Below are 14,032 nucleotides of genomic sequence, written 5' to 3' on the forward strand. Positions count from 1 at the left end.
CTTCAGCACACCATACTGACTCAATACAAGTTGAACCTTCCATCTAAGGTGCATTTAGATTACAATCAATTAAAACTGCAGGCAGGTCATTCCCATTGAAGTAATTGTTTGATTTTTAAACACCATTTGTCTGTAGCAGTGATGATTTAAGGGATGAATACTTATGTCATTAATAATTTTGTGTTTTAAATTCGTGACTAATTTAGAACAATTTGCTGAGAACTGTTTTTAGTTTGGCTAGGGATTGGCTCCAGCAGACCCCCGTGACCCTGTAGTTAGGATATAGCAGGTTGGATAATGGATGGATAGATGTTTTCAGTTTGATATTACAGAGTCTTTTTCTGTTAATCAGGGTTAAAAAAAGCCAAATTAAATCAATTATGATTAACTGAGTGTGGCATCAGCATTATTGACAATCCTGAATATTGGTCTTCTACTTATAAATGGTTAAAATTATACTGTTCCCCCATTTCCCTGGTATTCTCTGCTCTTCATAGATCATTGGCATTAAATTCCACAACACATCTGCTTCCTCTTCCCCTAAACTCTTCCACACTTCTGTTGGTATTTCATCCAATCATGTTGCCTTTCAATGCTTCACTCTTTTTAATGCTTCCTTCACGTCCTCCTTCCTTATTCTTGGTACTAGCCCTTCACTTGGGACTCCATCCCCAAATGGATTTTCTTCATTCAGCTGCTTTTCAAAGTATTCCCTTATTTCTTTTCTTGATCCTATCGTGCTCACTAAAGATCATTAAAATTTGGAAAATGGTTAGAAGGTTTAAGGAAGGGACCTCATTAGGGAAGGAGCAGTTTGATTTTATGCCAGGGAGAGGAACAACTGATGCATTCTTTGCATTGAGACAGCTCATAGAAAAGCTTCAAGATAAAACAGAAAGGTTTGCATATGGTGTTTATTGATTAAGAGAAGGTTTATAATAGAGTACCACATCAAGACATCTGGAAGTGTATGAGAGAGAAAGAAGCACCACAGGAATATGTAAGAAACTTCCACCTGAAGTGGTTTTCTGTTCCTGAGAGACTCTGCATTCCATCATTTTGGTTTAACTACAGTATGTTCATTTGTTTATTGTTGAAAATTGTTTGTTAGGTTGCACAAAATGCAGAATACTAGAATTCACCAGTCTGTCATCTCCAGTCATCTGACCATAACTCCTGCACTCTGCTTTCTGTTGGCTGTGAACTAGCACATTTTCCACAGAGGTACCTGAGAACCCTTTTCTACAGAGTATGTGAGGATTGTCTAGGATATGTATGAGGGAGTGAAGGCTTGGATTAAAAGCAGTATTGGGGTAACTGACAAGATTCCAGTTAGAGTACGTCTGCACCAGGGATCTTCTTTAAGTCCTTACCAGTGTTTCTCAGCCTTTTTGATGTCATGATCCACTTTTCCCTATATAAGTATCTTTGCAAAACTGTCTTTGATAGGGTCACCTCTAGCTAATCAATTGCAACCATCAGAGTATGGAGAGTCCTGATTGGTAAATCAAGTGTGATTGTCAGAACTGGATAGGGATCAGACCCACTTCACAACCTACTTGTGATGCACTGCAACCCACTACTAACAGACAATACTAACTCGCAACCAACCAGCGGCACATTTGTGTTGTGACACAGTGGTTGAAAAACACTGTTCTTCCCACTTTGATCTGGTTAGGGATATGTTGAGTCATCAGGAAAAAAAACAATCCCCCTTGTGCATGCTTTTTGCTGATGACATTGTGTCGTGTAGCACCAAAAGGGATGAAGTAGAGTGGAAATTGGAAGAATGGAGAAGAATTACAGAAGACAGAATATCGAAGATGAATAGGAAAAAGAAAGAATACATGAGGATTAATTGTGATCAGGATTCAGAGGTTAGCCTGCAGGGAGAATGGATAAGTTTAAAAAGAAAAGAGTGGATAAGTTTAAATGCCTAGGATAGGTGGCAGCCCAAGACGGAGAATTAGATGCAGAGATAACCCACAGAGTGTGGTGTGGTTGAACCAATTGGAATAAGGAATGAGGAGTATTGTGTGCTCAAAGAATTAAGGCAAAGGTTAAATGTAAGGTTTTTAAGACTGTGGTAAGACCATGAATGATGTTTGAAGCTAAGACATGGGTAGTAAAGGTAGCACAGGAGAAAAAGTTGGATGTGGCAGAAATGAGAATTTTTAGCTATATGTGTGAATTACAAAAAAAGGACAGAACAAAAAACGAGACAATCAAGAAAGTACATAAAAGAAGGTTGAAGTAGTATGGAAATGTAATGAGGAGGGACAATAAATATGAGGGAATGGGAGTACAGGGGAAGAGAAAGTGAGAGAGGCTGAAGCGGTGGATGGATAAATGAAAAGAAAGTTTGAAGGTAAAGGGTAGGAGGTGCAGAACAGAGCTGTATAGTGAAGGCTGTTAAAGCACATCAATCTATATACGTATATACCATACATAGAACAGTATGTCTGCCGGTGAAGGGAAGCAGGCCACTCATTCACATACACAAAGCTCAGTCTATTTGTATGCTACATACAGCAGGCTTTCTCACACACATGCACAGATTGACGCTGACAAAGGTATCTGGATTTGAAGAGCAGCTGGCCTTTTCGATCATTGACATAAATAAAGGCAGTGTGGACCTGTAGATAACAAGCAGCAAGCTTTTCATTCACATACACATAGTGCACTAGCAAACCTTTTTTCTCACATAAAGAGAGACATCTGAGGTGGACATCTCGTTTACATAAATACCCAGAGTGATCAGTGCAGTGGACTGGTAGATTAAGCACTTACTGATGAATTGGAGCCAGCTACCTTGAGTGACGGCAACTATTCAAGAGATTAATGGAAACACTTTTCACTGCTGCAACCACTGTGATGACCTGATGAAGCAGCAATAGGATGGAGAAAATGCAGCTTGCATTTGAACGGATGATATGTTATAGATACTGTATATGTCTGAAAGGGAATGGATATAAAGGCTGTCAATGGGATACATATCTAAATTGACCAAACCCACTGCTTTATTGATATGGGTCTCCTCACATGAAAGTGTCAAGATTTTCAGGTAACCTGCTATCACTAGTTATCTGCTCAGTACGCACAATGATATATCAAAGGGAAGGCGTTAGGCCAATAGAGCCTAGTTTCAAACTAGTTAGGCCTTTTCAGCCTCATCTATAGCAATAGGTTTGTTACTAGTGACAGAAAATCACCTACACTGAAACCTCCATCTCAGCACTCTTTAATCCAATTCATAGTTACTGGGGTCAGCACCTCCCTAATGAATACAAAGTTGTAAACGATCCCAGTCATAGTATCAGTCTGTCACAGGGACACACACACTAGGTTAATTTTGTTTGCCAATTAATGAAACCTGTATAAATTTTGAATTGTGGAAGGTATACCCATGCAGATAAAGAGAGGACATGCAAATTCCACACAACAAGAAAGCATGCGACTCAAACTCAGAATACAGGATATAACCACTATGCAACCTTAATGTCCATTAGTAATAAAGCACTTTCTTTATCATTTGTAAAGACTACAGTGCCTCTAATAAAGCTTAGCTGGCTTATCCACCAGTGAAACCTATTTTTGTGTTGAGCATGGTTCCTCCTGTTCTCTCTTTGTACTTGCTGGCACAGTCCTGCCTTGTCTGGAGCTGGGCACTGAACACTGATTTAGACTTTTATTGGCAGGCAAACCTTCATACATTTGTTTAATCTTTTTAAGTGATATCACCCTACATGAGTAGCTTAACAGAACATAGGCTGACAAAATTCTCCTAGATGATAACACTTGACAGCTAGCAGTGGCAATGACCTCACTCTACTGAGACACAAATTGCATTTCTGGAATGCCAGCTAACCATTTGCAAGGTGACGCTTTATGCTTGTTTCCTAAGAACAATGCCAGTCACTGTCGATGGCCAGACCTGTGCTGCCCCATGAATAGGTACCTCTGTTTTAAGAGTTCACATTTAACAAGAAATAAAGGACAATTTTGTTAAAAAAGAACCTGAACAATCGCTCAAAGTCTAAATGTAAATGTCTAAAAGTCTGATTCAATGTTGTTAAAGGTTTCAAATACTTTAATAGGAAATGTACATTATGTTACATGTATCAGTCCTTGATCACACATGCATGTTGCACATGAAAACAAAAATTTGCTTCACTCTGTACACATGACACTATGGACCCTATAAACCTATAATCCAGTTCTGGGTCATGGGGAGCCAGAGCCTATCCTGGTAGAATTGGTTCCAAGGCAAAAACCAATGAGGAATGAGGCATCTGCCTGTCACAGGGCACACTCATACATAGGGGACCAGTTTAGAGAATTCAGTTAACTTTACCCAATGGGGCCTGTAGGGAGCATACCATCACCCCAAACTCAAGACACAACAAAAGGTTTAATGCCAGGCTAGGTCAACTGTGCAACATGCATTTTCCCAACACTACTGATGTACTAAAAACAAGAATACAAAATGACTGATTTTGCAGTTGGTATTAGTTTTGTAATGAAAACTGGTTGGGATTACCCTGGGAGTTGTTCTTGTAGCTACATGTTTTGTATACTTGCATCAAGGGATGTAATTAAATTATAGGATTTAAAATAGAGGCTCCATCATGAATGTGTTTAGTAAAACAAGTTATTGTATTAAGATATCTGATATTGTCATCATTTTCACAAAACATGGGTTAGTAATTCATTTATTTCCAAACACATAGGTCACTTGCCTCCTTTTACAATGACATATAATCAAGTTTGTCCTTTTCTTCCATTTTAACCACTCTTGGGCTAATGCATTTCAAACAGAATAATGAAGTGCCCCTCAAACCCCATGGATTTTAGCCATCACTCTAGTTTTGCATAAACAGATGAAAGTTTGTCCTTGTGAACTCCTGATGTATGGTGTCCAGCAGCGTGTCTGAATCTTGTGGGCTTTCCTGAATGACCCTCTGCCTTGGAGTGAAACACTGCTCTGGTGTGTAGGTGAACGAAAAGTTACTGGAATAGATCAGTCCGTCATTCCGGATTAAGGACAGTGGGACATTGATGGGATGCCGAACCCATCTCCACTCACCACTAAACACAGAGATGTCAGGTACAACACACAGGAGTGACCTTGAGCTCCTGTGTTTAAGAAAAAATAGAAATAAAATGGAAAGTGAATCAAGGCAGGCTTGCTTACCTGATGTCAAAATGAAACTCCTGTATATATAACAACTTAAAAGTTAAAAGAACCTCTTTTCCCAACTTGATTATTCAGTAAGTGCCTGTTATTAGATTATTTATATTTTCCTTAACTTAATCTTATTAACACCATTATCCAACAGTAGCAGAAGACACCAAATTGTGAAATATAGCAATGCCCCTTCTTCATTGAACCTGTTTAATGAAGTTCAGAGAGTACAGCCTGCCCTGGAGGAATCTGTATGAGGACAGTAAGTAGCTGTGCTTCACTCCAGACTCAGGGCTTGTACTGTTTGTGATGAAAAATTCCCATAGATACTGGGGAAATTTGCACAACCCACTTAGACAGCTACCAGACTGCTATCTGAAACCAGGACTCTGCAGCTGTCATTCAGTAATGCTGACCTTTACATTACCATGATAAAAACAGCAGCTTTGCTTTTTGAATTCCATTTGAACCATCATTCTTCCCAGCAGCTCCTTTTTGAAAAGATCAACAAATCAAGATAGAGAAACAGATGTGGCTGTTTGACCAAAGCTCCTGGCTTGAAGCTCCAAAGTGCCCTGGCTACTTCCTAAACTTTACCAAAACTAATATTGAATCATACTATACCTGTACATGGTCTCTGCTTCAACATCTCCAAAACAAATCTTCAGGTTTGGGCTGAAATTTTCACCCTGAAATTCCAACATTGCCACGTCACCACCTCCATTAAGCTTTATTCAGAAACAGAGGAAAGGGTCACATTAATAATGAATTGGAAGTAGAGAAAAGAAAATAAGCTTTATTTTGAAATTCTGCAAAAAGACCTGCATCTCCATCCTATATTTTACATCACAAAAATGATAAAATTAGATCTAATTTTTCCTTTACCAAAGATTTGAAGTTGTAAGTTGTCTTAATTACTTATTGTCTCAGGCGGTACTGTCGTAAATTGTGTCATCTTCCCATTCTTCCACAGTTACAAAAGGATACTAAGTGAAGGCATTAAAGTGGTCCAGCCACTATAAATTCTGGGAGACCTAGAAAGGCAAAGTCTATTTGTGGACTGAGTGCACTGCAGGACAGATGAAGCGACCACCTTGTGAGGGCCGTTTGACAGCTGCCAAAAGGCTACTTGTGGTTATATGTTCAAAAAATTTTGTTTTATACACCAATGAGACCCTAGTTTTGTTTACTGTTATGAAAAAAATATTTTTTTTTATTTATTTTTTTTAATTTTATTGATTTTATTGTAATCATTCCATACAAATAGATCAATTTTTACAAAAAATAGGATTGAAAACAAATCAACCCCTACCCCTGAAAAAGAGAGCATGGCCAATGGAGTAAAACTTAAAGCTAGTAAAAATAAATAAATTGATGAGTTTAATGGGAGGATAAAGATAAATGGAGAAGAAAAAGAAACGGGAAGAGAATCTGCTTCCTCGGTGCTTTAAGAACTTATTCTAAAATATTATTGATTAGATCCTGCCAGGTTTTGAAAAAGTTCTGCACAAATCCTCTAAGTGAGAATTTGATTTTTTCCAATTTCAAATAATATAAAACATCAGTTACCCACTGACTTAAAAGAGGAGAGTTAGGATTCTTCCAGTTTAGCAAAATAAGTCTGTGTGCCAATAGTGTAGTAAAGGCAATCACAGTTTGTTTGTCCTTCTCCAGATTGGAAGAACACCAAACACAGCTGTTAGTGGATTAGGAGGGATTGTGACACCAAGGCTGTCTGAAAGGCACTTAAAAATTCTAGTCTAGAATGATATTAATTTGGTGCAGGCCCAAAACATGTGACCCAGTGAGGCTGGAGTTTGATAGCGTTCACAGGTTCGCTGGTTGGATCTTGCCCTGGAAACATTTTGGACATTTTTAAGCAAGACAGATGTGCTCGATATATAATTTTGAGTTGAATAATTGTATGCTTTGAACATATGGAGCTCGAGTGAATTCTCTGCATTGCTACCTTCCACTCCTGTTCTGATATGTTGAGTGAGAGATACTTTTCCCATTGCCCTCTTGGATCTTTGAAAGGGAAGGACTGTAAAATAATTTTATATATTGCAGTAATGCTGTCTGAGTCCTCGAAACTGAGTAATATTTTTTCCAGCATAGGGGAACGTGGGAGATGAGGAAAATCGAGCAGGTTCTGTTTAACAAAGTTTCTAATTTGAAGATAGTGAAAGAAATGTGTTGCTGGAAAGTTACATTTGGAATGTAATTGTTCATAGGATGCAAAGATTTTGTCTATATAAAGATCTCTAAGTAATTAATCCCAAATGTTTTCCAGATATTAAAAACTGCATATGTTTGCGAGGGTTGAAAAAGGTGTTTCTCATGCAGAGGTGCCACAGATAAAAGATTCTGCATCTTAAAATAAAATAGAGTCGTACTTGCAAGATTTAATCATAGGCAAGAAATTATTATCTATAAAGAAATAATCAATTCCTGAGTAGCAATGATGCACTGGTGAGTAGAAGGAATATGTTCTTGAGTTTGTATTTAGAAACCACCAGGGGTCTGATAGGTTGTGGTCAGTAAAAACTATGTAATTGTCTTTTCAGTGTTAGATGTCATCCCCCCTGTGACAGGAGACCTATCTAAGAGTGAATTTAAAACACAATTAAAGTCCCCAACCATTATAATTTTATGAGTGTTCACATTGGGAATGGATGTGAATACATTTTGCATGAATTTCCTATCATTGACATTGGGTGCATAAACATTTATCAAAATCACTTTACAGTTAAATAAGTTGCCCATGACAATCACATATCTCCCTTCAGGATCAGATACTACATCTGATGCTACAAATGAGACTGTTCTATGTATAAGATTTCCCACACCTGTAGTTTTCTTTGTAAAACTGGAATGGAACATTTGGCCAGTCCAGTCTTTTTGCAGCCGGAACTGATCCTTGCACAGTAAGTGGGTCTCCTGCATAAATACTATTTTAGCGTTTAGACCTGTTAGGTGAGAGAATACTTTCTTTCTCTTTAATTCGTGATTCAGGCCTTTAACATTCCAGCTCACAAAGTTAACTGTCCCATCATGGAGACATTGATTCTGAATTTTTGATGTCATTTTGTAGTTTTAAATGGAAGTGAAAAAGCTTTAACCTTAATTACCAATTTTCCCATGATTTATTGCCATGCAGCCTATTGTTACATTGGTAATTATAATTATAAGGATTAAAAGGATACATTAGATATAGCTTGCTCTCTTTCTCTCCCCCCATCCCCCCATTTTGCCCCCCCCCCCATGAGGCTGGACCTCACTTCACAAAGTCCCAGTCCTCTGACATACCTTGAGACAAAGCACATCCAAAACAAAACAAGTCCCCCCCCAGCGGCCTTTGAGGATTAAAAAGTATAGATATCTATTGCCGATAAAGTCTAAATACTATATGCATAAAATATAATCTTCAACAGTCTTGAAATATTAAGATAGTAAACCCAGGGAATGGTGTTAAAAAGTGGCCCTGGATAAGCATAGTAAACCCTAATGCAATAATAACAATACCAATAAATCAAGGGTATGATGTTAAACAGTCGCCTTTAGAGTTGTTAAAAAAAAAAAATCTTTAATTTCTTCCACACATACGCCTATAATTGTAATTAAAACATAAACAGAAAGTGACTAAGATGAAAAAAGGATGTTTAATTATGGTACCCGTATCATTACAAGCGGATCAGACAGCAGGTAATATCTTCTTGCCATGCCATGACAGGACTGCGACTCACTATTGTATTTCAAAAAAGTGTCGGGATCAGCTTTCTTAACTCCTTTTCTGCTTCTTTCATGGTGAAGAAGATGTAATATTTGTCTTGAATATCCACTTTCAGTTTGGCAGGATACAAGAGGCTGTATCTAATATCGGCTTTCTGTTACCGCTGTTTAATGTTGTAAAAAGCAGCATGTTTAGCAGCTGTTGAGGGTGAGAAATCAGGGAAAATATGAATGTGGTTATTTTCAAATATAATCTCTTGTTTCTGTCTAAGAAGTGACATTACATTAAGCTTAAATTGTAATCTCTCGAAGCGAACAATTAGAGTCCTAGTTTTAGAGGTATTTGATCCATGTATGCGATAAGCTGCCTCTATCTCAGTATCTGATTTAAAGTCCTCTCCAATTTTAGAAAATAGTTCATCTACGAGTTTCACTGGGTTTGGTCTTTCACGATTCTCAGGTAGACTTTCGATTCTAATATTATTCCTTCTACATCCATTTTCCAGAGCCGCAAGTCTGTCTCTGAGTTTTTTGCATTCGGAATTCGCAGCTGTAGCTTTTCCATCGGTGGTAGATGCCAAATGTTCAGCTGTTTCAATTTGAGTCGTGAATATTTGCTTAACCTGCGGTGGGTTGGCACCCTGCTCAGGATTGGTTCCTGCCTTGTGCCATATGTTGGCTGGGATTGGCTCCAGCAGACCCCCGTGACCCTGTGTTCAGATTCAGCGGGTTGGAAAATGGATGGATGGATGGATGGATATTTGCTTAACGTCTTCCAGCTGATCAGCAAGTTCTCTCAGTTTGGATGTATTTTCCTGAATGTGTTCCTGAATTTTCCCTAGCACACCTTTAAAGGCTGCATCAAAGCGATTATATATATGTTTTTCCAGGTCTGTATTATCCTGCAGCAGCTCTTGCAGTTCCAGCCGCAGCTTCTCGTTTGTCTTTTCGCTTTCTTTCTTTGTATTTTTCTGAATATCTTTCTTGACCTCATTTATGGTCATGGCCGTGGCCACTGTTGCGATCATTACCTTCAGTTTGGACAGATCGTTTTGGCTTTTGTGCTCCGCGGGTGAGGTGGCAATCCCCATTACAGCCGTTGCTTCCGGCTTGCGAGGAGTAGATGAAAGCGTGGACTGTAAGACCAGTTTCAAGTGATCGTCTGGAATCGGCGAGCTATCATGACCTGCATCACTTGCACCTTCGCTCCCATTTTCACTCTCGACTGGAGATGACCCAGTGGAGCGGGGTCCTGGGAAGTCTGTGCTTTCGCCTGCCTGTTCCAGGTCAGTCTCTGAAAGGCCATACCTTGCACTTGGACTTGATGCCTGTCTAGACTTGGATGTAGCTTTAGGTTTCTTTTCCGTTTCTTTCTGATCCCTTTTCCTGTTACTCATGTTTATATACTGTAGTAGAAACTTCTCGGGTTGGGTAAATACAGGATACCTCGGGATAATAAGAAATAAGAGAAAAAATGAAGCCGCTGCTAATTGAGCTCCACTTCAGACGTCCATTTCCCATAACGCACGAGACCAGCTCTCCTGTTATAATAAAATTAAATGAGACAACCCAACATTTCTTCTGTCTGCAGTGATTCCCTCGATGATGACAGATTTCATATAAACATCAAGCAGAGGGTTGGCCACAGTAGGTTTTAACTACCTGTTCATTTACCACTAAAAAAATAAAAATCTCATAAAAATGAGATTAATTAGTCTTTCTTTTCAAATCTTTGCACATTGTTTCCTTGCTGGCACTTACTCAGTTCTGTCAATGGACAATAATTGGTCAACACACTTTTGAGTAAAGAGAGATAGATCAATCTGCTGTTCAATGACAGCATATTGGTAAAGTACTAACATTTGTTACATGTCTGCTTATGGGACACTTTTTTTTTTTTAAATTTTATTTATTAATTTTATTGTAATCATTCCATACAAATAGATCAATTTATAACAAAAAAAAAAGAAAAATTGAAGACAAATCAAACCCCACCCCTGAGAAGGAGAGCTTAGCCAAAGGAGAATTGCTTAGGGCTTTTTAATAAGGCAACAATAAATAATAGAAAGGTAGAAATATATATAGGTATATAAAAAATTTAGAAGGAAAATAAATGCGGTAATAGTTATTTCTCTTATTCTAAAATAATATTGATTAGATCCTGCCAGGTTTTGAAAAAGTTCTGTACAGATCCTCGAACTAAGAATTTGATTTTTTCCAATTTCAAATAATATAAAACATCGGTTTCCCACTGACTTATCAGAGAAGAGTTAGGATTCTTCCAATTTAACAAAATAAGTCTGCGTGCCAAAAGTGTAGTGAATGCAGTCACCGTTTGCTTGTCCTTCTCCACTTTAAGTCTGTCTGGAAGAACACCAAACACAGGCTGTTAATGGGTTAGGAGGGATTGTGACCCCAAGGCTGTCTGAAAGGCACTTAAAAATTTTGGTCCAAAATGATGTTAGCTTGGTGCAGGCCCAAAACATGTGACCCAGTGAGGCAGGAACTTGGTTGCAGCGTTCGCAGGTTGGATCGTGCCCTGGAAACATTTTGGACAGTTTTAAGCGAGACAGATGAGCTCGATATATAATTTTTAGTTGAATAATTCTATGCTTTGCGCATATGGAGCTCGAGTGAATTCTCTGTTCTTCCATTCCATTTCTGATATATTGATTAAGAGATCTTCTTCCCAAAGTCCTCTTGGGTCTTTGAAATGGAAGGAGTCTAATAAGATTTTATATAAGGGGGAAATGGTGTTTAATTCCTCGAAACTGAGCAGTATTTTTTCCAGCATGGTGGAGGGTACGAGGTGAGGAAAATCGGGCAATTTCTGTTTAACAAAATTTCTAATTTGAAGATAATGAAAGAAATGTGTAGCTGGGAGGTTGAATTTGGAACGTAATTGTTCAAAAGATGCAAATATGTTGTCTATATAAAGATCTCTGAGCAATTTAATACCAAAACTTTTCAAGGTATTAAAAACTGGATGTGTTTGCGAGGGTTGAAAGAGGTGGTTCTCTTGCAGAGGTGCCACGGATAAAAGATTTTCCATCTTAAAATGCTTTCTAAGTTGGTTCCATATTCTGAGTGAGTAAAGTACAATTGGGTTATTAGTATATTTGCGATAACTTGCATTTATTGGAGCGCAGAGCAGGGAGTATAAAGAAGTACTACAGGATTTTACTTCTATTGCGGACCAAGCCTGTGTATGTTCAGTTATTTGTGTCCAGGTTTTTATGGCTTGTATGTTTGCTGCCCAGTAATAAAACTGAAAATTAGGTAAAGCCATGCCACCTTCTGCCTGAGGTCTTTGTAGAGTAGCTCTTTGGATACGTGGGTGTTTTGAGTTCCAAATGAATGAGGTTATTGTTGAATCTAATTGCTTAAAAAACGATTTATTGATATATATTGGAATGTTTTGAAATAAAAAAAGAAGTTTAGGAAGGATATTCATCTTAACAACGTCAATTTTTCCAGCTAGAGTGAGATGAAGGGTTGACCATCTATGCAAGTCTTGCTTAATTTTTTCCATACAGACGGCAAAATTTTGTTGATAAAGAGCTTTATGTTTACTTGTGATATTTACCCCAAGGTATTTAAATTGATCTGCTATGGTAAAAGGTAGGGTGTCCAATCTAATATTATATGCTTGTGAATTCACTGGAAAGAGTAAACTTTTATTCAGATTAATTCTGAGACCGGATATCTTTTGAAATTCTGTTAGTGCTGTTAGAACTGCAGGCACAGTGTTTTCTGGGTCTAATATATACAAAACCATATCATCTGCATATAGAGAAATTTTATGTTCCAGTCCTTCTCTGACAATCCCCTTTATCTGATATGGGACACATTAAAGGCTTAAAGGAGTTTAACCTGAATTTTAATTTGATTATAAATAATTTGATTATAAATAATTAAATTAATGGAATAACTTGGCTGTTTGGGGACATCCTTGTGCTTTAAAAATTTCATAAAATTAATCTGTCAGTGTTACAATGAAGGTTTCACATTTAAACTGCAATTGGACACCATACAAAATATTTCTAAAGAAAAATGTTATTGAATCTTGTCAGCCCGAGGTTGATTACTAAACCTTTTATGCTCAACCAAACCGTAATGCTGTAGACTTGATGAAGTAACAAATGCTGTCAAAAGTGGCCATCCACAGTGAAACATAAAATCAATATGCAATGAACCCAGGTGTCAGCAGACCTCTTACTTTGCTTGGGATATGAAGTAAATACAGTATACCTCATGGGATATGAATGATGCAGTTTGTAGTCATTTGTCATTCTGATCTATTATTGGAAATTGCAACATGGATTTTAATTTTGACTATTGAAACGTTAATTTGACCATGATGAAATTGAGTTTTTTTTGCCATGGGCGCAGCCAGTGGCGTAGCTAGGGGCGGGCGGATGGGGCGGTCCACCCCAGGCGGCACATTTTTGGGGGCAGCATTATTGGCCAAAAGGCTCAGAACACTTCATGTGTAAGCAGCATGGTTCGGAAAAATATCACTCATGAATGAAAAAAAGTCAAATTCTCTGATTTTCATCCACAAATGTTTCAAAAATCATTTTCAGACGGTCCTTCTGTGACGGCATCAGACACAGCAGTTGAAATTTATGAGGCAATAACAAAAATAAACAGAAACATTACACCGATAATAGTTTCTAGGAAGATAAACAACTAATTCACAATGTATAATTTCATTTCGTTATCAATCCGAATGCGTTCTTGCTCATCCCCACCTATCACTTGTACACCATACCGGTTCTGGTTTTTGCAGTGTAATTATATTAAACTAATAATCATAACACAGCTTATCAGTGCGTCTGTACTATATTCTTGTCTACTTGATGCTTATAAATAATTATATGTGAAAAAAATATTGCCGTTTCTCTATATATATTAATAAATCTATGCAAAATGTATCTTAATGTTTCTCAATATGTCATTTTAATTTTCTATTTAAATAAGTCAACATATTCAGATACGTTGGAGGGCAGTAAAATGAAGCCCTGCCCCGAGTGGCGCGAACTCAAGCTATGCCACTGGGCGCAGCTGTGTTGTGTTCATTCTAATGGGCGTAGACATATTTTTTATGGATAT

General features: G+C 37.8%; 1 protein-coding gene across 1 annotated transcript in view; it reads right to left on the reverse strand.

Annotated features, from left to right (window-relative positions):
* Positions 1 to 4,430: 4,430 nt before the first annotated feature.
* The window catches only part of rbpjl (recombination signal binding protein for immunoglobulin kappa J region-like), a 50,142-nt gene continuing 40,540 nt past the window's right edge, over positions 4,431 to 14,032 (reverse strand). Inside the window, exons 10-11 of the mRNA XM_051932461.1 lie at positions 5,810 to 5,913; positions 4,431 to 5,136 (exon numbers count right to left, since the gene is read on the reverse strand). Coding sequence (XP_051788421.1) covers positions 4,863 to 5,136; positions 5,810 to 5,913 — 378 coding nt within the window. The 3' untranslated portion in view covers positions 4,431 to 4,862. The remainder of the gene's footprint in view (positions 5,137 to 5,809; positions 5,914 to 14,032) is intronic.

The sequence above is a fragment of the Erpetoichthys calabaricus genome, chromosome 10 (assembly GCF_900747795.2).
Source record: "Erpetoichthys calabaricus chromosome 10, fErpCal1.3, whole genome shotgun sequence".
NCBI lineage: Eukaryota > Metazoa > Chordata > Cladistia > Polypteriformes > Polypteridae > Erpetoichthys > Erpetoichthys calabaricus.